Source organism: Sus scrofa, chromosome 18 (assembly GCF_000003025.6).
Source record: "Sus scrofa isolate TJ Tabasco breed Duroc chromosome 18, Sscrofa11.1, whole genome shotgun sequence".
Lineage (NCBI taxonomy): Eukaryota > Metazoa > Chordata > Mammalia > Artiodactyla > Suidae > Sus > Sus scrofa.
Genome location: NC_010460.4, coordinates 15,527,571 through 15,555,226, shown reverse-complemented (window position 1 = coordinate 15,555,226; position 27,656 = coordinate 15,527,571). Strand labels below are relative to the sequence as shown.

General features: G+C 40.2%; 1 protein-coding gene across 2 annotated transcripts in view; it reads left to right on the top strand.

Annotated features, from left to right (window-relative positions):
- EXOC4 (exocyst complex component 4) overlaps positions 1-27,656 on the top strand; it is an 801,583-nt gene that overhangs the window by 351,508 nt on the left and 422,419 nt on the right. For both annotated transcript variants that reach the window (XM_021078821.1, XM_021078822.1), the window contains exon 10: positions 6,977-7,073. In XM_021078821.1, the coding sequence (XP_020934480.1) occupies positions 6,977-7,073 (97 nt within the window). The remainder of the gene's footprint in view (positions 1-6,976; positions 7,074-27,656) is intronic.

The window sequence follows — 27,656 nt, the reverse complement described above, 5'->3', positions numbered from 1 at the left end:
TGTGTGTGAGAGAGAGATCATTTAGATCCTTAACTGCTTGGTAATTCTAAAAGAAAGAGTAGATGCCCCCCCCCCCCTTTTTTTTTTTTTTTTTTTTTTTTTGAGATGTACTGGATCTCAGACACGGTGCTGAATGCCCTGGAGTATATTATCTTACATAAATATTACCACTTTGAACAAGTTTCCTGCAATCTGTGTTTTATTCATGGGAAAGTTGAGGGTTAGAGTATTTAGGTGTTTTCATCACACTTACACTAATAGCAAGTAGAGATCTGGGGTCTGCCCCAGATCTGTGGGATTCTTTGCAGTATACCGTAGTCTTCTCAGTGAGAATATCCGTTTCTTTCTGAGACTTGGGCTTTCTGATTTATTAATGTGATGGTGTTCATTAGAAACCTCATCAGGGTCCAGCTGGGACGAAGCAGGGACTAAGTACGTTGCAGAGCTCATTGCTGATACACAGGTGGAGTCTAAACTAAAAGAAGGACCTAGCCCAGGAGCACTAAATTGCTGTCACCCCCACAGCCATTGGGTGGCCCTGGTGCATTTTGCCAGTCGTCCGAGGAAGCCTGTCAGCCATTGCCGTCCTTATTAGGAACAGGAAATATGACTGGGGCATTTCTCCCCTCCTGTCTGTACAATAGATATTCGGCTTGTAATACTGTTGTCAGGTCCCCTTTCTTTGCAGCCATCCATCATCATCCAGCATTTTCTCTGGTGCCTGTCCCCTGGCCTCTGACAGCCGGGATTAGACTGTAAGCATAATGAATGAAGGGGAAGGGAGAGGCCCCCGCCCTCCCCATGCTCATCTCAGGATCAGGTGACGAGTTCCTTAAGAACGGTCATGACAGTGGCTCCCAGGTTACTTGGTTACGGGGGGCGGGTGGTGCAAGGAGAGGTGGGTTTTGGTTCTCTCCCAGAATATTAAAATACTAGAATAAACCTCAGAGAATAGAGACTCCCAGGCCATATGGTCTTTGGCCGTGGCCTTTGCTTTGGGTTCTGACAGCTTTATTTTCAAGACTGTTTTCACTGGGTTGGTGCTGTTTATTAGTACTTTAGGAAGCTAGATTTGGACTTGCGCTCTGCAAAGAGGAAATCACATCAAATGCACTGTTGATGGCAGTTGGTAATGGAAGAGTATACCACGTTCCCGAGAGTGGAATTTTGGTTGCAGGTTGAGGAATAGAGGGGATTTTTTTTCTTTCTTTCTTTTTCTTTTCCATTATTTTATTTTATTTTTTTTTTTTGAGGACCGCATCTGCGGCATATGGAGGTTCCCAGGTTAGGAGTCCAATCAGAGCTGTAGCTGCCAGCCACAGCTACAGCCACAGCCACGCCAGATCCAAGCCACGTCTGTGACCTACACCACAGCTCACAGCAACACGGGATCCTTAACCCACTGAGCAAGGCCAGGGATCGAAGTTGCGACCTCATGGTTCCTAGTCAGATTCGTTTCCAGTGTGCCACGACGGGAACTCCAAGATTTTTTTTTTTTTTTTAAATAATGTTGCCCAATCTTTTCTTTTTAATTTGTTTAACCCTACTGTGTGAATCGGTAATAGCCTTCATGTAGCTAGCAGAGATTTAGAGCAAGTGAAACTCTTAGTTTCTAGCTTGATGCATTGTCCTTCCTCATGCCTTTAGTTTCCCCTAGTCTGGGAACTTCCATACGCCACACCTGCGGCCCTAAAATGAAAAAAAAAAAAAAGGAAAAAAAGAACCAGAGCTCATAGCACGTAAATATTCTGAGGAAGATCCTATTTTAAAAGGAAGCGTATATTATTATGATGCATTACAATATGTTAGTTTCTTTTCTACAGTCATCCATTTTAATGACCTACTTAGAAAACTTCCTTTGCTGTCACAAAAAGTGTGAAACTGCCTTATTTTCGTTTGTGATTTTTCTGAACATTTAATTATCCTCTTGCAGATGATTATTAGAGTACCCGAATTTCTTTCTTTCCTTTTTTTTTTTTTTTTTTTTTTTTTTTTTTTTTTTTTTTTTTTTGCGGGGGCGGGTAGGGGGGTCTGCACCTGCTGCATATGGAGGTGCCCAGGTTAGGGACCCAGTCGGAGCTGTAGCTGCCAGCCCACCCCACAGTTCATAGCCAATCCGGATCCTTAGTCTACTGAGAGAGGCCAGGGATCACACCTACGTTCTCATGGCCACTGGTCAGATTCATTTCTGCTGAGCCGTGATGGGACCCCAGAGTACATGTATTTCTCTTCTCTTTGTCATTGTAGCCACTTATGATGCCACTTACCTTACAATATACAATATCTGCTTCATATCCTTGCCCATCCTGGCCTACAGTTTGTTGGAACAGCCAAATCTTCCTCTCACTGACATTTCCAGTGGCCTCCGTGCCTTATTTTTGGCATCGCGTCTTTGCCTTTTGTCGTCTTTGATTGTCATCAGCAGATGTTGATGTAGCACATCTACTGCCTGCAAGGCTTGGGGGACACAGGCAGAACTGCTGACACTGGTTGGGTGTTTGGCAGTTCACCGAGGGCTTGCACGTGGCCTTGCATATCTGATTCTAATAACAACCGACTAAGTTAGGCCGTCATGTCTTCCTTCAGTCACGGCACAACCTGTGCTTTTATAAATACTTTCCCGGAAGTTACCTTCCATGTGAGGAAGGAGTTACGGAAGAATTAGAAAACAAATGACGGTAAGCGAAGAGACATGTGTTAGGTCATAGGGGTTACTTTACGCGGAGTCACCGGGAATGGAATTGCGGACACTGGGAGAGGGGACCCTAAAGGAATGGTGGAAGGGGAGAGGGCTCCCCAGATAGAACTCAGTGTGGACCGAGGCACTGAGGAGGTCGTGCCTACAGTGTGCTCCCCTGAGGAGGTCGTGCCTACAGTGTGCTCCCCTGTTCTGGAGCTGGGTTCACCAGGTCTGTGTTTAATTATTGAGTACCTAAAATCAGAGTTTTTAGAGGCCCTTAGAGATGATGTAGTCCAGCTCACATCTGTCCTTTCAAGGTCTGCTCATGTTGAGTAGATTAGTGCGTTATTTTTTTATGGGCAGATTTATTTATTTCATAGGCTGTCATTTACATTGTTCCTGGAGTGCAGAGTACAACCTGCTTTCTTCTGGACATACCACGCATCCCTGGTGACTCAACTGTGACTTGATTTTATGATCTTAGAGAAGTGTTAATAAGGAAGATATTTTTATTCTGTTGTATTTTTTTTTCATTTGTAGCCACACCACGTGACCTTCCGAGGAGGAATTTGATTAGAATGTGCTGTTTGTTGTAGTTTGATGCTCTCCCTCTGCTTTCCTTTTAACCGAGCAAACCTACCAATGTGGCCGAACACCAGTATTGCCGATGCAAATATAATAATGCAAGATGGATTTTTTTTTCCAAATGAGAACAAACAGCTCGTGATTTTTGAATCAAGAGCTGTACATGCCATTATATGTTCTCTTTTTCTTAAGAAAAACCATCCTTTGATTAGTTGGTGGAAACAAGGGATCCAAATGGGATTTGTCTAGACTCAGATGCCTCCGGGAAGTCTTGATGATCCAGGCTATGGATTTCTAAAGCTTCACATGTTTTTATCAGTCAATTTCCAAGATACCTCTGAGACCATTAAGGCAGATAATAAATCAGATGAGATTTAGTTATGTTTGGCATCATGCAAAGAACTATAATTAAGAAACTTTTGACTTAGGAAAGAGAAATGCAGTCTTGTAGGGGTCGATTGTTAGGGTTTTGGGGAAGTCTGTTGAATAGCATCTGCCTTTGCTCTCAGAATTCTGACACTATGTTGAAATAATATTAGGAGGTGGATGGAATATGAAATGCCACTTTTATGTCAATAGAAAGTAGACTGAATGATGTAGCCTAGTTTGAGAGCAGAATGACTTTGCTAATTGAACATTAAAATTAGACAGATTTGGGAATTCCTGACGTGGCTCAGTGGGATAAGAACCCGACTAGAATCCATGAGGATGTGGGTTCAATCCCTGTCCTTGCCCAGTGGGTTAAGGATCTGGCGTTGCCCAGGAGCTGTGGTGTAGGTCACAGATGCGGCTCGGATCTGGCGTTGCTGTGGCTGTGGTGTAGGCCGGCAGCTGCAGCTCCAGTTCAGCCCCTAGCCAGGAACTTCCATGTGTCACAGGTGTGGCCTTAAAACAAACAAACAAATAAACAAATTTAAAAAAACAAAATTAGACAAATTTACTTAGTCACAAAAGGTGCTGGATCGCTTCGTACTTCTGTGACAGAACAGGACTTGTGTTGCTAAACTTAGATGGCACTGACTTTACACAGGCGCACTGGTTTCTAAAGTGGAATAAGGAGGTTGCTGAGCCATGTATGCCCAGCTTTTTCTTCTTAGTTTTGTCACAGGAGTTATCTCACTAACTTCAGTGTGTAAATGATGGAGAAGAGGCCAGGATTACTTTAACTGAGCATCATTCTAATGGAAAGGACCATGAGGAGTGGGAAGCAAGGGGAGAATTTCTCCCAGCACCCCAAAATGTACCTTTTTGTCACATTTGAAACCCCGAAGTTAGCATATAGCTTCAATCAATGGCATCTTAATGGCTCTTGACCAGAAGATAGTCTTAATGAGCGAGTTCTCATCGTGGCTCAGTGGTTAACGAATCCGACTAGGAACCACGAGATTGCGGGTTCGATCCCTGGCCTCGCTCAGGGGGTTAAGGATCCGGCGTTGCCGTGAGCTGTGGTGTAGGTTGCAGACGCGGCTCGGATCCCGCGTTGCTGTGGCTCTGGCGTAGGATGGTGGCTGCAGCTCTGATTCAACCGCTAGCCTGGGAACCTCCATATGCCGCAGGAAGCAGCCCTAGAAAAGGAAAAAAGACAAAAAAAAAAAAAAAAAAAAAGACATAATGAGTTGGTTTTGCCTCAGTATGGATGAGCTGAATGGTCATTCTTCACATCTTGACTTTTTCAATATTTCCACCAGTGAACCTCTTAAGAACCATTTGGGGAAAGAGTATGAGCCTTGGTTAGTGTTGGAACACCTAAGAGCATCAGAAACATATCCACAGTGAACCTCTCAGAATGAATATGAGCAGCTTGGAGGAAATACTGAATGTATTCTTTTAAGAAATCCAGTAGATTTTAAAATCTCTCATTCCCGTTGTAAACCACAGCAAAGGAATGGGCTCATGGACTAACCAGCTGTGATTGCTTTTTTTGGCCTGGACTCCTTGTCTAATGCACATGGCAAGTTTTCCACTTTAGGCTCCATTTCATGAGTTTAATATTTATTATATCTGCCTTCTCTCTTTTTGATTCTGATTTCCGATCTAACATGTCACTGTTATCACTGAGCAATGATAAGAAAACAGAAAAAAAGATTTTTATATTAATCTGTGTATAAAAAAGAATTTCCACTTAGTGACACTGTTTAGAAAGCAAAGCTGTTGGCAAGTCTGAGGCATTCGGAAGAGCTGGGGTCTGAACATTAAATGGTTTGAGGAATACCTTAACCAGAATTCCCATTGTGGTGCAGTGGAAAAGAATCTGTAGTATCCATAAGGATATGGGTTCCATCCCCGGTCTCGCTCAGTGAGTCGGGGATCTGGCGTTGCCGTCAGCTGTGGCGTAGGTCATAGACGGGGCTCAGATCCTGCGTGGCTGTGGCTGTGGCTGTGGCTGTGGCGTAGGCCAGCAGCTGTAGCTCCAATTCGACCCCTAGGTTTGCCGACAGTGCGCTCTGAAAAAAACAAAAACAAAAACACCTTAACCAACTACTTTTCTTAAATTTCCTCATTATATGTGTATGAGAGATTTGTGCTAAACATCTCTTTGTTTTAAAAATCTGAATGAGGAGTTCCCGTCGTGGCGCAGTGGTTAACGAATCTGACTAGGAACCATGAGGTTGCGGGTTCGGTCCCGTGGCCTTGCTCAGTGGGTTAAGGATCCGGCATTGCTGTGAGCTGTGGTGTAGGTCACAGACACGGCTCGGATCCCACGTTGCTGTGGCTCTGGCGTAGGCAGGTGGCTACAGCTCCGATTGGACCCCTAGCCTGGGAACCTCCATATGCCACGGGAGCGGCCCAAGAAATAGCAAAAAGACAAAAAAAAAAAAAAAAAAAAATCTGAATGAGGACTTAAATTTACTTATAAGTGATTTAACCTTGTTCTATATATTTCAATAGTAAAGAACTTTAAGTAAGAAAAAAAAGATTCAAGTAATAAGGAAACATATACTTCTGATAGCAGGATTTTATTTTTCTTAGTGTTCCTTATAGCAATAGTACCTTGTGTATCGTAGATTTGATGAAATATCATTAGGTTTAGATGGGTTTCTGCTCCAACCTTTTTAGCCCTGGACTAGCTTCGATGGCACTCTTCCTTCTGAAGTTTTCATGTGTTGTGCTGTCCAAGGTTGACACTGGTTAATAGAGATCAACATTTTAGCCTTAATTGGGTTATACCCTCGCATTATTTCCTCAAATACACAAATATTCTTTTTTTGGTCTTTTTTTTTTTTTTTTTTTTTTTTTAGGGCCATACCCACTGCATATGAACGTTCCCAGGCTAGGGATTCAATCAGAGCTACAGCTGCCGGCCTATGCCACAGCCTCAGCAATGCAGGATCTGAGCTGCTTCTGTGACCTAAACCAGAGTTCACAGAAACGCCAGATCCTTAACCCACTGAACGAGGCCAGGGATCAATCCCGCATCCTCCTGGATAGTAGTCAGGTTTGTTACTGCTAAGCCACAACGGGCGCTTCTGCAAATATTCTTACAGTGCTTCCTTGCTCTCACTCCAGAGTAAACAGGCTTATCCATAGCTTGCTTATGGGGAAGACTGTCATATCGAAGTCATTCACAGTAATTTTGTAAATATTGAAGGCAGTTGTTTTCAAAGATGGTCTTCCTTATGACAATATTACATCCATCTGATAGCCTTGGTTTATTTCTTTATAAAAGTTCTAATAAGCTAATCTCCCTTTTATTTATTTTTTTTCTAAAAGGGGGTCCTGATGACAACTTAATTGAAGGTGGAGGAACAAAATTTGTCTGCAAACCAGGAGCTAGAAATATTACTGTCATATTCCATCCATTACTAAGGTAAGCCAAATCCTATGTGCGTAAGATCAACCTTTTCATTATTTATGCTGATGTACTGAATGCCAGTAGGTCAGTCAGTGTTAAAATAAGTCATAAAGAGAACTTGCTCCATTTTATAGGCTTCACAATCTAGTTCAACAATAGAAAAATAAGGTCATCCCTGGAGTTCCTGTCGTGGCACCGTGGTTAACGAATCTAACTAGGAACCATGAGGTTTCGGGTTCAATCCCTGGCCTTGCTCAGTGGGTTAAGGATCCAGAGTTGCCATGAGCTGTGGTGTGGGTCGCAGACGTGGCTCAGATCCTGAGCTGCTGTGGCTGTGGTGTAGACCCGCAGCTGCAGCTCTGATTAGACCCCTAGCCTGGGATCCTCCACATGCTGAGGGAGCAGCCCTAGAAAAGGCAAAAAGACCAAAAAAAAAAAAAAAAGAAAGAAAAACAAGGTCATCTCTACTAAGTAGCTACTTTCTCTGAGGATTAATGTTTCATAAATTCATTTATTTGATTTTCTTTGTTTCTTACTCTCTGCCCCGCTCCTTGTCACGGTCTCTCCCTTCCCCTCCTAAACTATTTCAGAGATGGGCAAACAGTGGCCCACAGGAGAAATCTAGCTTGTCACTTTTTTTGTAAATAAATTGTTATATGCCACAGTCATGCTTATCCATTATGAATTTGCCCATAGCTTTTTTCATGCTGTAGTTGCAGGGTTGAATATTTGCAACAGAACACATATGGCACTCAAAGCCTCCTTACTGGCCTTTTGCAGGAAAAAATTGTAGACCCATGATCTGTCTCACTGATTGCCCTAATGACTCAAATACCTCTTGCGAATTGGCAGGTCTCTGAACACATGCGATTTATAAAAACTGAAAGACACTGTATCAATCAAATACGCGGTTTTATATATTGAAGAGTAACATGATGGTGATTAGAATGAAATCTGCTCAGTTTATTGCGATAACAATGATTTAAGAAAATAAGAATCTGTGATACTTCCATTTTAAAAAAGTTCGGAGTCCCAAATATCTTCAAAAGGATACTTTCTGGGGGGTGTAAGAGTGGGGAGTTGTTGTTCAATGGCTATTAAGTTTCAGTTTTACAAGATGAAAAAGTCGCAGAGATGTTACACAACAATGTGCCTACAACTCGCACCGCTGCTGCACTGCCCACCGAGGAAAGGTTAAGAAATGTTACGTCTTGTGTGTTTTTGAGTATAACAAAAAGGGCTATTCTGGGGACACAGATCTGCAACTTAATATTAATTTTATGTTGCCTCTATGACGAACTAGTATTTAGTTTGGCTGCATTTTCATGCGGTGGACCAGAAACTCATTAGAAGTTCAGTACTTCAGATCACCGTGTTAACTTTCTCAGGTAACTCCTATAATATTTGAGGCATTTGGAATAACAGTCAATCAAATGCTACTGCATTGGCCAGAGACAATAGTGTATATACTTTTCCAAAACATAAGCAATCTATTGCTGGAATTACCTACCTTCTCATTATCCAGCACTTCCTAAATTATTATCACTAGAACTAGCTTAATTCAAATTTCTTACTCACATAACCAGTTTCAATCATTGTAGTGGAACATTTTACCCAATTAATTTTTTTTTTTTTAAGGGCTGCGTCTGCAGCATATAGAAGTTCCCAGGCTAGGGGTCAAATTGGAGCTGCAGCTGCCAGCCTGTGCCACAGCCAGAGCAACACCATGTCTTCGACCTACACCACAGCTCATAGCAATGTCAGATCCTTAACCCACTGAGCAGGGCCAGGGATTGAACCCATGTCCTCATGGATACTAGTCAGTTTTGTTTCTCCACTGAGTCAAACGGGAATTCCCTACCCAATTAGTTTTAAATGCAAGAACACAAATATATAAGTTGATCTACAAAAAATACCTGACTTTCACACAATTAAAAGTAAGAGATTTTTGAAGAAATGTCACTAACTTTAAAAATATGTTTTAGCAAAATTTGCAGCAAGTAAATTAAGATGAGTTAAGAATCATGGTATTAAGAGAATTAGAATTATTCCTCTATTAATTCAGTTGATTTACATATATACCTAGTATACATAATTCATTTTATATATATATAGAGAGAGAATAAATACAGCATATAGAATTCCAAAATTGACTAACAGTGCTCATAAATATCAACTGACTTTGGTAATTCACTTAGTACTTACTCGCTTTTCCAATTACAATTGATTTCTACTTAGTTGGTGTTGCTAATTGTTAGGAAAATGAGAAGATAGCTTAATCATTATAGGCATCTTCTAACCTAGATTTAACGCCGTAATTTACTACCAGGTTACACTATGACTTCAGTAAATGAAATCCTTATGTTTACGTTTGTTCTGAACTAAGGAAGAAGACCCTTTGGAAGTTTGTTTAGCTGTGTTGTCAATAAGCACATTTCAAGAGTTTGGGTTTTTTTGCATAAACTTATTCTTTTTAAATGGGAAGTTAGGAGAATGGAAAAAATACTTATTTCACACAATAAAGTGCATTTCAGGTAGAGTTTAATATATTCTTAACAAGCCCTTTTTTATATTTATGTTCCAAGTTTTAAGGCTTGATAATGCTACTAGTTTTATTTGCATGTTTGGTCTCTACTTTCATTCAGTATTTTCGTTTATTATTGATTAGAACTGGAGAAAGTTTTGTTGGGTAATGCAGGTAGTTGATCATTCTTTGTGTAACTCTTAGGGGGAGTCACAAGACAGTTATATGATCTACAAGGTAAGTGAATTCCTTCCTAAGCAGGTGATCATTATAGACTTTAAATTAGCCATTGGGTCAAATTGTAACCTTGCTTCTCTAACTCATTATAGGGCCTTAGCTGAAAACTCATAATAGGCTTGTGGAACTTAAAATAACTAAAATCTCTTAGTGATTTTTTTTTTGGGGGGGGGTTTGTTTTAATTTCAGTTTTTACACTTCGTTGTTGGCTGACTATTGGATTTATTGTTTCTGCTAAAGTTTAGAAGTTTAGTTTTGGTAATGAGAAGAACCAGCATGTATTATCATACATAGAATATTTCATTTTTACAATTATAAAGCTTTCTCATTTCTCCTATACTCATTCATTTATTCATAATCAACACTTCATTCAAGTGTCTAGTAAGCACTTACATGTTTTCCTTCTCTAAATTAGATTTGGACTCTAGTTAAGAAATAGTGACTTTCAATTTTATGGGATTCTTTAAGTATAATAGGTTTCGATATAATTTTCCATCCTTTAGAATGTCTTTTGCTTTGTGTGTGTGTGTGTCCATGCTTGTTATAAGTAAAGGGATTTTACATTTTACTATTTAAAAGACAATATAGCGGGAGAGACAGGGTAGAGAAACTGAAAAGCACACATTTTGAAATTAAAAATGGAAACCCCCATAGGTTATCTAGGTTTAAATCTGAGATGCCTTCGGTTTTACTCACAGGTTATATTATCAGCCTCTGATTCTATGCCAGGTCCTGGGGAAACAAAAGAAACAAGATCAAATCCTTGCCTTAAAGGTACTTACTTGGTAGTTGTCTGAGTGGGAACAATTAAGAAGCTTGAAAACACCACTTACTGGAGGAGATGTGGATCAATGGGATTTCTTATACCCAGTGTGTAAATCGGTACAGCCTCTCAAAACCAGTTTGACCTTATTGAGCTGTCACCTATCCTGTTACCCAGTAGGTAGCCTCCTAATGTGTTTCTACTTGTATGGAGGGACTCACATCATTTTTCCATCCAAATTCTCTTTAATTGATTATAGTAATTACTCTTTATTTATAACTTAAATTGTATTCAAAAAGCAAGTTTAGAAGGGACTTCTCACAAGTTGGCTTTTATAACAAGCCAACACCAATGTAAACGGTATGTCGTTGTCTCACGCTTTCTCAGGGTCATCTCAAATGTTTTTGTTGGAGGAGAGAACCCTGAAGTGTGTGGGTCCTTCCTTTTTCATTGCTACTCTTCCCCTTTGTCCAGCAACACCTGTATTCTGTTTTCCTCAAACTTAGCATACGACCTTTTACTTTGTATTTTTTTTCTTTGCCTTTTTTTCTAGGACCGCACCCAGAGCATACAGAGATTCCTAGGCCAGGGGTCTCATTGGAGCTGTAGCCACCGGCCTACACCACAGGCACAGCAATGCCAGATCCGAGCTGGGTCTGCAACCTACACACCAGCTCCTTAACCCACTGAGTGAGGCTAGGGATCGAACCTGCAACCTCATGGTTCCTAGTTGGATTTGTAAACCACTGAGCCACGACAGGAACTCCATGAATACAACTTTTTTGTACTTCATTTATTTAAAATATTTTCATAATTTTTATTTAATTGGCTGTGCATTCTTTGCAACCTAAAGGTTTTCACTACTGGAAACACTGAGATGCAGATTCCCATTATTCTGTTTCGTATATTCTTAGCAGTTGTTCATACTGTCCTCCTACAATATCATTGTACAAGGTCCCAGATCTGGTAACCTTGCAAACTTACTCTTGTACTTGTGTCATAACCACTGCAGTCTCATCATTAGGAAACCCTATGGGGTTCTAGAGGCAAATATACCAACTTCCAGTTGGTCCACTACCCATTAATTCTTTTGGCCCCTTGGCTTTAATTCTTTTCCTTACTCTTTTTTGTTTCCAGTTAAGGAACCAGCAATTTGTCTTTAGGAAGTAAAGTTTTAGAAAGGTGGGTGATAGTATTCTTTATCTTGTTGCTTTACTTAGCCGAACAAGACGTTGTGTGCTATTAAATCCTTAATGTAAGCTTTCGGTGATAAAAGTTCATCTAATCAATTTTTCTGCCTGTGGGTCTAAATGAACAAAAGCATATTGAAATAAAAAGATTTCGAACCAAGCCTAGCTAGATTCTGAAATACTTCACCAAAATATAGACCCAGAAAATGATGGGACTGGTTCCCCCCCCCGCCCCACCCAGGCGTATTTGCTGGGGTTTTTGGGTTTTTTTTGCTTTTTGTTTTTTTTTTAGTTTTTCTGGAAACATTCAAGAGGAATGGATGGGCTTACTCCAATAAATAGATTTTATTTTTAAAAATGAATTTTATCAGAATATAGTTGACATAGAAAGTTATGTTAGTTTAATGTTGAAATTTGACATAGTTCCTTTCTTTAGTCTAGGTCTGATGTGTATTTAGATTTTTTTATGAATATTTTTATTTTTGAATAATTACTTCATAGTAATTATTAGCTGTGATCTAAGTATAAATAAGCTTTTACTAACAAAGTGTTCATTTTACTGTGCAAAGGTTATTTTAATTACAATTAATATACAATCTAGCCATTTCTGGAAATTTGAAATTACTTTGTGGCTGCTATTTGTGGGGTTTTGAGGGGAAGGAGTGCAGATTTAGTTTTCCTTTTGTTTTTTTAACTGTTCATTATTCTTCATTCTCTAAAAGCCTAAAAACAGAGATTATATTGTACCATAGATTTATTAATACAGTTCCTTCATGTAACAAAAAATAGGTCACAACAAAAATTACTCCTTTAAAAATCTAAATTACAACATCTAACCAAAGTATTTAGGAAATAGCCTTAGGTTTATCTTTCTCTCTTCATGCATTTTTTATTGTGCTCATTCCAAAACAATTAGGCACATCAGTGGGGAGTGTTACTGATGTAGCCAAAGTCACACATCTGATTGGTGCATCTGCCCCGTCTCACACCTAGATGTTGGGTTTTAAACAGGGAATCATCAAAGAAAGAGGATGGGATTTAATGCAGCCCATCATCACTTCGGAAACAAAAATTTCAAGTGTTCAGAGCCAAGACAGGTCAGAGCTGAGGACACAGGGGTCCAAAGAAGTCTCTTTACTGAGTCCTCACCTAGCCTCCTGTAACAAGGATGCCACCGTTATGCTCCCACCCGTAGGGCCTCAGGCATTCTTTTAGCCTGGGAGCTGTTGCAGTGGAAAGGAGTTTTGTATAAATTGCATGATACAGGGGATATAGACCACTGAAAGTGGGTGGGGGTGTGTAGGTGTGACACTTTTTTACCGTTGATGTTGGCCAAATCACTGTTGGTCTGAGTTTTTACATAGCTGTAAATACAAGGGTTGGTTGGTCTGAATTTTGTCTTCTCTCGCTCGAGTTTTATGATTTTTGTGACTGAGAAATGCTTTTATAATGTTTAGGGACTCCAAAGGCCTGACATTTAAAATTTAAAAGTCCACACGACAGAGTGTTGTTTCTTTTGCTGATCTGCTTCAACCAGCTTTTAAAAGGCGTGTGGCTCTTTAGGGAAATAAGCACTTTGTATTTGTAAAGTACGTTTCTTATGAGAAAATTGAAGAGCAGATGTTGGCGGTCTTGGGGTGACTTGGCAGAGGTAAGAGGCTAGAGGCATGGGGGATGATGATGGTATTTAAAGTTGCAAAAATGTGACTGATGCTTCCTCTCTTTGGACACAACTGGAATGTTCCACATCCGGACTGTGAACATTTCTCACTATTTTCAGCCACACTTCGTTAAATTGGGCAGCACTTAGAGGCTTCCTGGGTAGAACCGAAAATGAAATATTTATTGGTCAGTAAGGAGTAGGCTGGTTTTTTGGGTCAGTTGGGGCGATGAAACGTTCCTGACCACTTGAGCCTTGGTGATAGACAACATCTCTCTGGTCGCCCACGTGCCTTTCTTTGTGCAAACAGTAGTAGGAACAGCAAGTAATTGCAATCATACCGCCTAATCGTATTTGCCTGTAATTATGGAGAAGAATAACTTCTAAAAGTTAATCTTGTCAGATGTAGAAACTGCCACTTAGCGCAGTGGAGGGAACTGGTTTAAAGTTACCCACGACCCGGTTGTGAAATAGCTTTGAAATACCCGTGATGGCTAAGGAGCGTTTGGAGTTAGGAGGTCAAGAAGTGGCCAAAACCCAGCCTGGAGCAATGTAAGGCTCCCAAATTGATGATGCCATTAACATGTTCCTAAAAGTGACTTTCCAAAGTCAATGATCATTGTGAGTTACAATTTTATATTTGTGTGTTTCATTAATTATGGTACTTATAATATCACCTGTTGACAATACTGGTTCATCAGAGGTATATCAAATTCATTGTTACAGTTGTTCCTAATAAAAATCCATTCATCCCCCTCTCCTTTTTGTTTCGGCTGCACATGGAAGTTCCTGGGCCAGCGATAGAATCTGAGCCACAGCTGAGGCAACACTGGATCCAGAACCCACCACAACAGTCCTGGGATTGAACCCGCACTGCTGCAGAGACAACAGCAAATCCTCAGTCTGCTGCACCACAGCAGGAACTCCAGTCATCCATTGAATAAAATTTATTGAGCACTTACTATGTGCCACGTCTTCTCCATCTAACGAACAATAACTTTTCCCTGGTGGAATTTAGTCTAGTGGAAAAGTCAGAATAAAAAAATAAACTAATATACATGGCAAACAGTATGAGGTAGTGATAGCTGCATGAAGAACAACAAAGATTTAGGGACGTGATGGCGGATGAAGTAGAGGCATGGTATTTTAGATGGGGTGAACTGGGCAGGCCATGCCGAGAACATGGCATTTGATGAGACTTAAAAATGAATTGAGGGAGGACCCCATGTGACTCTCTGGGGAGAGTGACCTAGGCAGGGGTTACAGTGGGTGAAAAGGAAGACGACAGTGTTCCTGTCGTGGCTCAGCGGTAACGATCCCAACTATTATCCCTGAGGATGCGGGTTTGATCCCTGGCCTCGCTCAGTGGGTTAAGGATCCTGTGTTGCTGTGTGCTCTGGTGTAGTTCGCAGATGCAGCTTGGATCCCGCATCGCTGTGGCTGTGCTGTAGGCTGGCAGGTACAGCTCTGCTTTGACCTTCAGCTTGGGAACTTCCATAGGCCACAGGTGCGGTGGTGAAAAGCCAAAAAAAAAAAAAAAATCAAAAGGAAGACGAAGAATAGGTTCAAGGAACTGTGAATGGGGATGGATGTCACTGGTGCACATGATGGGAAAGAGGCGTAGAGCATATACACCGGGTAAAGAAGGCCAAATTCCTTCTTTTTTGTTTAAACAGCTCGGAGGACATTGTATTTACATTTATAAGAAACTTTGGCGACTAGATCAGAAACTTGCAAAGGCTTCGAAAGCCTGCTGTGATGGCTCCCAGTAAAAACTGTTTTCTGTGGCTTTATCTTAGTATAGTTTGGACTCTCAGGAAGCCCTCTTTTTAAGGGAGAAGCCAGTAACACTCCCCTGTTTGGTACAGTGAAATCCTCTATCCCGCCTAACAGTTATTTCTCCTGAAGTGGAAAGTAAGTCTTTGCTATATAGCCAACTTGGGCAGTATTATCCACAGATGTCAAGTGAATGTTATTATGCTTTTAGCCTCCCAAGATGTGATGAAGGAGTTTTTCTGTGTGACACTGCAGATAGATGAGAGTTTTTAAATAGTTGTGGCTGAGCTAGCGATGGCTGTTTTCTCTTCAAGAAGTGGTATGGTTTGATGAACGGCTGTGCAGAAGACCTGTGGTTTGTTTTGTGCTTTGTAATACAGTTGGCCAACAAATTTAACCATTTTGAACAGAAAATAAATCCGGGGAGTTCTCATGGGGGCGCAGCGGAAACAAATCTGACTAGTATCCGTGAGGATGCAGGTTGGATCCCTGGCCTCGCTCAGTGAGCTAAGGATCCAGCATTGCCCTGAGCTGTGGTATAGGTTGTAGACGTGGCTCGGATCGGGTGTTGCTGTGGCTGTGGTGATTCAACCTCTCCCTAACCTGAGAAGCTCCATATGCCGTGGGTGTGACCCTAAAAAGACAAAAAAAAAAAAAAAAAAAAAAAAGAAATCAGGGATAATCACTTCACTCCATATGCATTAAATATTATATTAGTCTAAACCTGCTCTGTAGTATATGTGTGTCTGTGTATATATATATACACATACATATAAACCTACTCTAGCACAAAAATTCTTTTCTACTTTTTCTGATACTAACAAAGGAATGAATTTGGTAAGACTCGTTTAAGTCTTCAAACCTCCAGGTCTGTTTTCCTGTAACGTCCTGGATTTCTGCCCTTCATTATCTTCCCTTTTTGGGATCTTTTCTTAATGTTATGTCCAAAATAAAAGAGAGGATAGTGGTTCAGATGTGTCTTCTGTATAAGTGGGGTAAACAATAAATATTTATTTAAAGAATGAATAGGAAGCTGACAGGCGTGCTTAGCAAATACTTGTTGATTTGAAGCGAATTTTTTAATCAGATACTATTAAAAATATAAAGGAAATTATTTTTAATATGATATTGAAATACGTCATTCTTTCCTTTGTACCTACAGATGGTATACTTTTTTTTTTTTTTTTTTGGCCACACCTGTGGCATGCCAAAGTTCTCATGCCAGGGATTGAACCCATGCCTCAGCAGTGACAGTGCTGGATCTTTAACCCACAGAGCCACCAGGAAATTCCAGCATACTATTTTTTTTTAAATTTATATATATTTTTTAATTTTAATTTTAATTTTTTTTGTCTTTTTGTCTTTTTAGGGTCACACCCACGGCATATGGAGGTTCCCAGGCTAGGGGTCCAATCAGAGCTGTAGCCGCTGGCCTATGCCAGAGCCATCGGAACTGGGATCTGAGCCTCGTCTGGGATCTAAATCACAGTTCACGGCAATGCCAGATCCTTAACCCACTGAGCAAGGCCAGGGATCAAATCTGTGTCCTCATGAATGCCAGTCAAGTTCTTTAACTGCTGAGCCCCGACGGGAACTCCTGGCAAGCTATTTTTAACATCATTTTACCTCTATCATAATTATAGTGTTTATTAAATGATAAAATATAGAAAAGGTGAATTTAGAAATTTCCTTTTTTTCTTTTTTTTTAAACAGCATTGGTCCTAAACTACTACTCTTTTAATTTAATCTCGTATTTTGTTTTTAGTACCTATCAGAAACTTACTTTTGCCTTTCTCCTCTTCTTTGTCTTATTATCACATTGCAAGCTTATGATTGCACAAAGTAACTTTGCCTTATTATTCTTTCATGAATTATGGAAGCCCCTTTCAAGATTATAAAACCTTTTCTAATAGAAGAAACCTTGCTTTAAAAGCTTTCTTAAGTAGCCACTTCTGTTTCTGTTAAGTTTTTTTTCCACTTCTATTTAAAAGGATGCATAGCCCCTTGATTCTTTCTTGGTACTAGGTAGATAAAGTGTGTGTGCGTGCGTGTGTGTGTGTGTGTTTGTGTGTGCATGCGTTTGATTAAGCATGAATGCATTTCACAAACTGAAATTAAATTCTTCTGTATTTCTTTTCCCAATATTTGTATCTTTGAGAAATGGACAGAAGTTAGCTTACCCATGTCAGTTTGATATGCGCATTGGCATCCAGCAGAATTTTATTCTGAGTGTTCACAGGTATGTGATATTTTTGTACAGATAACATGTTTGTTCTTAATGAGCTAAAGCTTATATAGACATTTTGAAAGATGCTGGTGATTAGACAGTCTAGCAAATAACATTGTAGATCATACATTATTCATGCATGGGAGGAAATGTGGCTGCCCTGTTGCATCTTTATGAAACACAATGGGTTTTTTCCCTGTCCTCAGAATTATGAAAAATATTGCTCTTTTCAGACTGTCTGACCTGTGAAGGCCCGTGAAACCCTTGAGCGGTGGTATAGTGAGATTTCCAACCCCACGTTTGAGTCTCTCCTTTAGAACTTATAAATGTTAAATGCGTTTAATTTTCAAACAACGTAACTTTTAGAGATTATAAAATTGTTTCCTAAGCTCTTCTTCTACTTTGGTATTTTCAAACCATGTTGTGTGATGTGTGGCCAAACACTAATTGCAGCTAACTGGCAATTGTATATTACTGAGTGAAATAGAGAGCCCCTCAAGGTTCCAGCCCACATGTCAATTTCAACATTTCAGCAGCAATGTTGACTCTACATAATGAGAATTTTCTGATGAATAAGGCAATCCCCAAATAGGAAAGTTTTCCTTGGAAGTCAGTATCCTTCCTGGAGATGCTTAATCAGAAGATGAATTCAAGATGCAGTTAAGAAGATGCTGAATTGTCAGATTTACATTCTTTAAATCTGTGATTGGACGTCTTTCTAATATACTATGCAGCTTCAGAATCTGGGTAGAAATATTTCTTCCAATCTTGCTCATTAGGGTTGCTTTTTTAATATTTCAGTTTAGTGCTAGTGATCATCACTGACCAGGTCAAGATGTTTCAGTTGACTTCCGTATCATTACAGCTTTGACTTTCTTCTTTTGACCCAGGGTAAGATAGAAACTTGGGTCATGGCTATATATAGAGCAGTCGTTAGAGGAACTGCACCCCTCTCCACAGTGGACTTCCTTCTATCTTCTTCTTTCCTTCCCTGCTCCAATTTTTCTGTTTTTCTATTTTTTTTTTCTTATGCCAGTAACAGGGTCCATGTGATTGCAAGTTAACCCTTTCAGTGATTCTTGAGTCAAAAGCAGGCTTGCTTCTGCTGTAGAACTAATATGGGACTAAAGCTATATTGTCAAATAAATCTAAACCCATCACAACTGCTGCTGTGATTTTCAATCAAGATTTACAGTGATATTTTAGTTGCAGGTTTTCTTATCGTTACCAATTAAATTTTATAATTATCAATGCACATTATTGGAGGCTTACACATAAAAGACTATAGAGAAGATTCTTTGCAGTGCAAAATGTTGACATCATTTGTGTGTTGCTTTTTATGTATTCTGAACATGTATTTGTTTTGGACTGCAATAGCCAAAATATGCTTATTCAGCATTCATCGAAATAGGTTTACGTCCAGCCAGAGGCCCATTTACATCTGATTTTGAAACTTAAATTGGTAATCTAATTTGGTATCAAAAACAGCATAGGAATACCTAGAGGAAAAACCTGATCTCTCCCTTTAATAACTTACATTCCTTCGGGTGTTTGGCTATACATTGTTTCTCAATATCATTTGGAAGATTATCTTATCATTCCTCCTACCCCTCAGAAAACATACTTCTTTTTTATTTCGTTCTCTTATTTCTGCTTTGGGCTCTTCCTTGGTCATTTTCAACTTTCTAACTTTCATTAAATGTCATTTGAACATTTAATCATTAATACTACTCATTATTTTTTTTAATATGTCGTACTGAATGTGAAATATTTTCCATTTTATGGTCAAGAAACCCTTTTAATTTTCCTTTATGTGGTTAAAAACAAAAAGAAATCTCAAACTAAGCACAGTATTTTTTTGAGACTGGTGTTTAATAAGTGGGAAAGTAGAGTTCTTTGATTCAAGCAAGAGAAGCAAGCACAGTCAGTTTAAGGAATTGAGGTAGAAATATCATAAAAGAAGATTCAATTTTTACTTACCTTCATTTCATTTTTTTTTTTTTTTTTTGTCTTTTGTCTTTTTGTTGTTGTTGTTGCTATTTCTTGGGCCGCTCCCGTGGCATATGGAGGTTCCCAGGCTAGGGGTCCAATTGGAGCTGTAGCCACCAGCCTACGCCAGAGCCACAGCAACGCGGGATCCGAGCCGCGTCTGCAACCTACACCACAGCTCACGGCAACGCCGGATCCTTAACCCACTGAGCAAGGGCAGGGACCGAACCCGCAACCTCATGGTTCCTAGTCGGATTCGTTAACCACTGCGCCACGACGGGAACTCCCATTTCATTTTTTGATAAGGGCAGTAGTTTTGAACTTTGAAATGCTGGGTTTGTCCTTTCTTTTCTCTTGCAACTGAAATAGATACTGGACTATTGCCTTTGGAATGGATAGGCAATGAGATCCTTCTGCATAACACTGGGAATTATGTCTAGTCATTTATGATGGAGCATGATAATGTGAGAAAAAAGAATGTATACTTGTATGTGGAACGGAATCACCATGCTGTAGACAATTGAGAGAACACGAAACCAGCTATAATGGAAAAACAAAACTAAACAAACAAAAAAACAAAACAAAGAAATAGATACTGGAGTTTTTGATGTCCTCAAGTAGTTTTCAGTATTTGTGGGAGAAAATTATTTGGTGATTATTATTATTAAACTCAATGAGCATTCTTTTTTTTTTTTTTTTTTTTGGTCTTTTTGCCATTTCTTGGGCCGCTCCCATGGCATATAGAGGTTCCCAGGCTAGGGGTCTAATCGGAGCTGTAGCCACCAGCCTACACCAGAGCTACAGCAACGCGGCATCTGAGCCTCATCTGTGACCTACACCACAGCTCACGGCAGCGTAGGATCCTCAACCCACTGAGCAAGGCCAGGGATCGAACCTGGCAACCTCATGGTTCCTTGTCGAATTCATTAACCACTGAGCCACGACGGGAACTCTATCAATGAGCATTCTTTCAAGTCAAACTACTACATTGTAAATAGGTAAGGAAGGGTTTGATACCTGGCAAGAAGACAAGAGTGTGATGCCACAAAGTTCCGGAATATTGCTCCTTAGTGAGAGAATATTGAAGTATTTTACTTAGTTGAGCTCTACAAATTCAAAATTTGTAAATATTTTGAAAGCTAATCTTTTTTTTCATTTTTATTGAGATATGACATATATTAACATGTACGAATCCTTACATACATATTTACATATATCCATATATTTGTATGAATTTTTACATATATACTCAATTGTAACCACAAGCTAGGTCAAGATATGAAATATTGATAATAGATCATTCTCAGTGCTTCAGAAGAATTCCTTCTTTTGACAGTCGATATCCATCCCTAAGAGGTAGTCATTATTCTAATTTCTGTGGTTGTAGATAGATAGGTTTTGCCTGTGCTTGAACTTCATCTAAATGAAGTGCTTTGTAGAGTAAGTCCTGTTTGGTGTTTGGTGTTTGGTGTCTGGTGTCTTTGGTGCAACATCGTGTCTGTGTCACTTACCAGGTAATTGGGAGTAACAGCAGAAGTTGGTTCCTTTGTGTCAGTCACTGTATCAGTTTACCACTGAAATTAGCAATTATAAAAACACAATATTTAATTCCTGTTTTGGGATAAATGAGAACTGTTTAGGATTTGATGGTCCTAAGAGCTGCTTACAATGAACACTTCTTCAAAACACCTTTCTGAAATTCCCACCTTGGCCTAGTGGGTTAAGGATGCCACTGAAGCCGCTCAGGTTGCTGGGGAGCACAGGTCCCATCTCCAGCCCAGCTCAGTGTGTTCACAGCTGTGGCTCAGATTCAACCCCTGGCCCAGGAACTTCTGTATGCCAGGGGTGTGGCCATAAAAAATAAATTGAATAAATTAATTCAAGAAATCTTTTGATTTCCTATCTTGTGCAGACAAGGAGCCACCTGAGTAAGTAAGAGAGGCTCTGTGGGGTCAGGTAGGGCCAGGATGCCCAGAAGCCAGATCGCCTAGATAATGAATGTATACTGTGTCCTACAGCCTTGAAAGTAAAAGCCTGGGATGTTAAAATTTATCGACTCTGTATTTCCCAGACTTGGGCTTTATGAATCAATCAATGAAAAAAAAAAACAAAAAAAAAAAACAATTTGAAGCAATATAGTTTGCCAGTCGTATTCAAGAACAAGAATTTCAATGCTAAGAAAAGTTAAAAAATCCTATTACTTCTGAACTAATAATTTTTTTCAGAGACAAATAGATGGCAACTTTTAAGTCAACCTTCTTTGACAAATGTCAATATGTGGCTAATGCTTGGAAACAGTCAATTTAGTCCCAGGGTGGGCGAGGAGGCGGTGAGAAGTGGGACCGGAGGGAGTGACCAGGAGCCAGGGGGAAGCAGTGAGCAGGCCTGGACCCAGCTGCCAGGCTTCCGGTCTGTAATGGACAGTCAGGAAAAAGGTTTCGAGTAAGTGAGCAAATGAATCGTTGGTAAGTGAGTGGGCTGGTTGTAAATGCACAAAATAAACTTGATAGATATTAAATACTCTTTTAGAAGGCCTTGGACTCTTGCAATTTAATGCTTGCCTATTAAAAGATATGTGTTTTTTAACCTCTTCAGACTTTAAGCTTATTTGTTAATTATAGCCATTCATTGCCTTCACTTTAGCTACTTTTAGAATCTCATCTGTTCTGTACAGTCATATTTGTCATAGCTGCTTTGTTTTCTGAGTTTTAATCCGTCTGCAGCCTCTCCCGTGGCCGCTAGAACTCCTTTGTCAGCAGAGATGCCTGCCACCCACAGACAGCTATTGCTTTCTGCCCAGAGTGCCTGGGGGTGCTGGCATCAGCAAAGCCATCGATATCTTGTTTGCATAGTTTATTTATTTTTAAATGGAAGAACGGAAATAAGAAGAGCAAAGAAAGTTGTATGAAAAGAGGCTACTCAATCTGTTTTTTAAAATGAAATTAGAAATGCTGAGCAGGTTTGAGAAAGGTGTGCATCATTGCTCAGAAATGCATCTGAGTGAATCTACAGTTCTTTCTCATTTTGAAGCTTTAAAGAAAATTGAAATGCGGATTTCACTGAAGAATAAAAAGGACCCAACACCCTTCTTTGAAAGTTGGAAGCCCTCTGCTTTGTAAGCCTTAATTCATTACATTTTCTCTTTTACTTGTTTTTGATTGACATGTTGATTTTTGAAGATGCAGCTCCGACTTTCAATAGGAGTTCACTGTAGTTAAACTGAATTTTCAGGGGGCAGTTCTTCAACTTAATCGTATTTTTCTGTCAGTTACTTTTTATTCATTTATTCAGTTTTTTTCAACAAGTATTTATTGAGCATTTACTCTGTGCCAGAAACTGTCCGTGCCTTTGTGAAGGTTTTGGTTCCTATTAAAGCATCCTGGTGATTTGAGAATAAAAGAAGATCCTTGAGAGAGAAATCCATTAACCCACTAGTGCTGAGTTTCCTTAAGTTTTGCTCTTTACTCTTAGATGTTCAGCTGTTGTAGACGTGCATCTCTTTGTGTGCCCTTTCCTTTTGCAGTGACAGTTTTTCCTCTAGTCTTTTTTTTTGTTTGTTTGTTTTTTAAGGGCCACACCTGCGGCATATGGAGATTCCCAGGTTAGGGGTCCAATCAGAGCTACAGCTGCCAGCCACAGCCACAGCAACGCAGGATCTGAGCTGTGTCTGCAACCTACACCACAGCCCACAGCAACACCAGAGCCTAAACCCACTGAGCAAGGCCGGGGATTGAACCTGTGTCCTCATGGATGCTAGTCAGATTTGTTAACCACTGAGCCACGACGGGAACTTCTCTCTTCTAGACTTAATCCCACCTCCTTCCACCCCCACTGAGACCTTGTTCTTTTTGTTAGATCCTCTGTCTCTGGTCTTTTTCTCTCTATCTCGCCTCCTTCCCTGGGACCTGTAAATATGCTCAGCCTCTCCTGTTTTATAAAATCTCTTTTTATGGTTCCACACATCACTTAAATTTCTCTTTTCCTTCCTACTAAGCAGTTCAAGTATATTCTGTGCTCTTCATCTCCTTCCTTCCATTGCCCTTCATTTGCACACTCCTGCCCAGTCACCGTCTCACTGCCAAGTCCCAAGGGTATGTTTCCGCCTCGTCTTACCTGATTTCATTAATACCTTACACAAGTGATCATGCTTTGGTATTTCAACCTTTCTTCTTTGCTTCTCTGTCATTACCCTCTCTGGCCTCTTGTTCGCCTTCAGACCATTCATTCTCAGGGAGGGTTCCATTCTCTCCTTGGGCTCATTCAACCCAAGCTCTCCAGAGTCTTCCTTGTCTCTCTTCTGCTCACTCTGCCACTGTCTCACCCATCCAGTGGCCTTAGCTCTTACTTTCGAAATGCCATCTCCAAATGAGGCTCTCTCCATAGGTCCAGGAAGCAGGTTCAGTTCTAAAACAGAGGGAACAATAATTATCTGTCAAAAAATTGTATCCCCAATCTCTACTGCTGTACACCTACTCATATCCTAGCCCCAGTCTCCTCCTGCTTCTAATCTTCCTTTATTCCCTATCCTGAGAGATGATGATGCCTCCAGCTCTTCAGTGATTGAGACTGAAAAAAACCAACCAAACGAAAAAAAAACAACCTTTGTGTCCATCTAGGAAGTTCTTATCCGCCTTACCCCACTCGTACACGGTTGTTCATTTCTGTCAATTATGCTTCATAATTAAGTCTCAAGTCCACTCTCTCCTTCCCACATCTATTGCCATGGCTTTCCTCTCTCAGTTTTCTAATGGGTTTTCATTACTCTAAACCTAACTTTCTCTAATCCATCTTATATCTAAGCCAGAATGACCACCGTTGTCTGCCCGTCGGGTCAGAATACCTCTGTGTGGAGTGTAAGCCACCGTTGACCTTGAAGATGCTCACGGAAGCTTGCCTTTTCCCCAGATGTGTCATCCTATAGGACCCATCTGAATTTACTTCTGTCCCACATCTACCCACCCAAGCTGACCTTCTCTTCATTTTCATTATCTGGCACACACCTTGTCCTTCCAGATTCAGTCAGGCGTCATCTTCTCTATCTGTTTTTACCTGGTCTTACACTCACTTACCCTTGCAATGATATGAGATGAATTTCCTTTTGAATTTTTGGAAACTTTCTTTTTGAATTTTATACGTTATCTTGCTTTAGCCGTGTTTTCATTACGGCACTTGACACATTATCTTGAGATGGCTCAGGGCTGGACACAGTCTTATTTTGAAAATAATATACCCATACCTAGTGAAAATGTTAGGTTAAAGAATAACCTTATCAGGGGAAAATGCCAACATCTTCCATTGCTAGTGACGTTTGCAAAGAAGGAAAAGAATAGGGTTGAGAAAAGGAATTGGATTGTATTCAAACTCAAGGTCTTTGCTTTGAGATCCAAATAGGTAAATTACAAAATTTCCAAATGTGGGTTATGGCGAAGTTATTTAAGGAGAATTGATTCTGATTTAGGTCATTGTAGAGATGAGGAGGAAGCCAAGAGAGAAAGTCACCTCTTCTGCTGTCGTTACTGCTTGTGTTAGCTGACAGGCTGCCTGTGTCTGATTTAAAGTGACTGTCTATACAACTCCTTCAGGTAGACCGTTAATTTCCCATGACAGCACATAAAGCGCCTTCTCTCCTCCGCTCCCCAAACCCAAGCACACACACCAGAGGTACCTCCTATGTGAGACATTTGTTTAACGTCGCCTGTCAGAAAAGGTGCGACAACAAGTCACTCAGGTTTGAAGTTTGCAAACATCCTTCCACCTTACTGAACATCACAAAGGCTGTCAAAATTTTTATTTTCCTGTATTTTCTCGCCTCTCTAAAAGAAAAACCATCACCGATGTAGGTGTACGAAGCATTTTGTCACAGGCTTTGGAGAGTCTGCAGGAAGTTTGATTCATTCTTGGGGGAGGTGGGGAGGAAGGAAGGCTCTGCTGACATTTTGAATCCTTTCTAGCAGTTTGACTGAACTGTGATATCAGGAACTGGACATTTTTACTTTCAAATATTAGTTATATCCCATTATCTTTTTTTTTTTTTTTTCCCTACCTTCTCTGGAAAGTAGGCCTTGATAGTTCTAAAATTTTGTTTTTCCTTTTACCTTCTTCCTGGTCTTCTAGACTCTCTTCCAAAACTTACTTTTTTATTTTTATTTTTTTAGTCTTTTGTCCTTTTAGGGCTGTACCTGTGGCATATGGAGGTTCCCAGGCTAGGGTTCTAATCAGAGCTACAGCCGCCGGCCTACACCAGAGCCACAGCAATGTGGGATCCAAGCCTTGTATGCAACCTATACCATAGCTCATGGCAATGCCAGATCCTTAACCCACTGAACGAGGCCAGGGATTGAACCTGCAACCTCATGGTTCCTAGTTGGATTCGTTTCCACTGAGCCACAGTGGGAACTCCCAAACTTATCCTTATATTGAAAAGAAACAAATTCATGGACTTGGAGAACAGACTTGTGGTTGCCATGGGGGAGGTGGAGGGAGTGGGATGTACTCGGAGTTTGGGGTTAGCAGATGCAAACTATTTGCATTTGGAGTGGATAAGCAATGAGATCCTGCTGTATAGCACAGGGAGCTCTATCTAGTCACTTGTGATGGAACATGATGGAGGATAACGTAAGAAAAAGACCCATATGTGTGTGTGTGTGTGTATATATATATATATATATATATATATACACACATATGAGTGGGTCACTTTGCTGTACAGCAGAAATTGACAGAACAATGTAAATCAACGATAATAGAAAAAATAAAAACCTAAAAGATAAATAATTTTAAAAAAGTGGTTGAGGTCAAATTGAAAAAAAAAAAATCCCACATATGGATTTAACTGGGAGTTGGATGAAATATGATTATGCAGGCTACACTTGGTTCAGACACTGTTTGGTGGCTGGTGGATAACTCCAGAGAAAGAAACCAGTTGCTCTCCTAAATATAATTAGCAACCCTAGCCTAGAAGTTTGCATTTGGTTGTGATGAAGGCTGTGGCTTGCCCTCTGCAAAGACAAGGAGGGGAAGATGGATGCATTTCTAATGCAATCAGGAAGCCCCTCTCTAATTTAAATACATTAGCATATCCTGAGAAAGCTGCGTTTGAATGTCCCTAAGATAACTCAAAGTCTCTCCTGAACAAACATGATTGAATTACTTGAGGGAATGTATTAAGGCAGCAGGCATGGTCCTTAATGGATCGATGCTGTCTATATTCATTATCACAGTAAACTCCAGGAAAACTATCACTGAAGTCATAAGGAGGCCGTTTATTGATACAGTCCTAGTGACTGTGCTTGTGTTGCTCACATCCAATTTGCCACCACAAGTTTGACGCCATGCAAACATTGCATTTCTCGAATATTGTTTCCTACTTGTACTTAGAGCAATGAATATACATCTTGAATCCTTGTGTTTTAGATTATATGTAAGGGAGTAGATAAGAGCTTCGAAACATTCTGAATTCTAGGAATGGGTAAGGTGGGGTGGGATTGATCATCTAAGTGTACTTTCTGGGTGTCGTTTTTACCGTCTCCCCATGTCTTATAAAGGTCTCAGTCAACTCAGGTAAACAGTAATAAAAATAACTGAAATGATTGCGCCCTCGTGATATGTATAACCTATCATGCCTCACCACAGCTCTATGTGGTAGGCATTATTCCTCTCCTTATTTCATAGCTGAGGATCCTGAAGCCTAGAGAGTTTGACCAAGATCACCCTACTGCACATGGAGGGGCCAGGATTCAAGCCTAGGCAGAAATACCCCGGTGTCCTGACCTCCTGCTCTGTATTTCAAGGATGTGACTCCGTTCCAAAATCTTAAAATAGGAAGTTTCTCAGGCTTTAGGACTCATCCATGGAAGTAGTACATAAACATAATTCTCCAGCTGGGTTAGAGTAAATGATTTCTCTCTTAAGAAAATTATGATGGAAAGATGCAGTATGACCAGCTCTGGGTCCCAGAGACATCCCAGGCCAGGTCAAGATCAGACGCTCAGAGTACTTTGTCACGGTGACATCACTATGCCCTTCTCCTGGTTTTGCTTCTAAAGGATAAGTGTCTGAAACGGTGGGGCTGATTTCGAAGAAAACTTTAGGAATTTAACTGATGAGTTTTGGTACAATTATTTGCATGCCATAACCTTTATTACATAAATTTAACCAAGGTAAATTTTCAAGCCTATTTAAGATACAATTTAATTAATGCGAAAGAAAATTTCCCTACACAGATTAGGGATG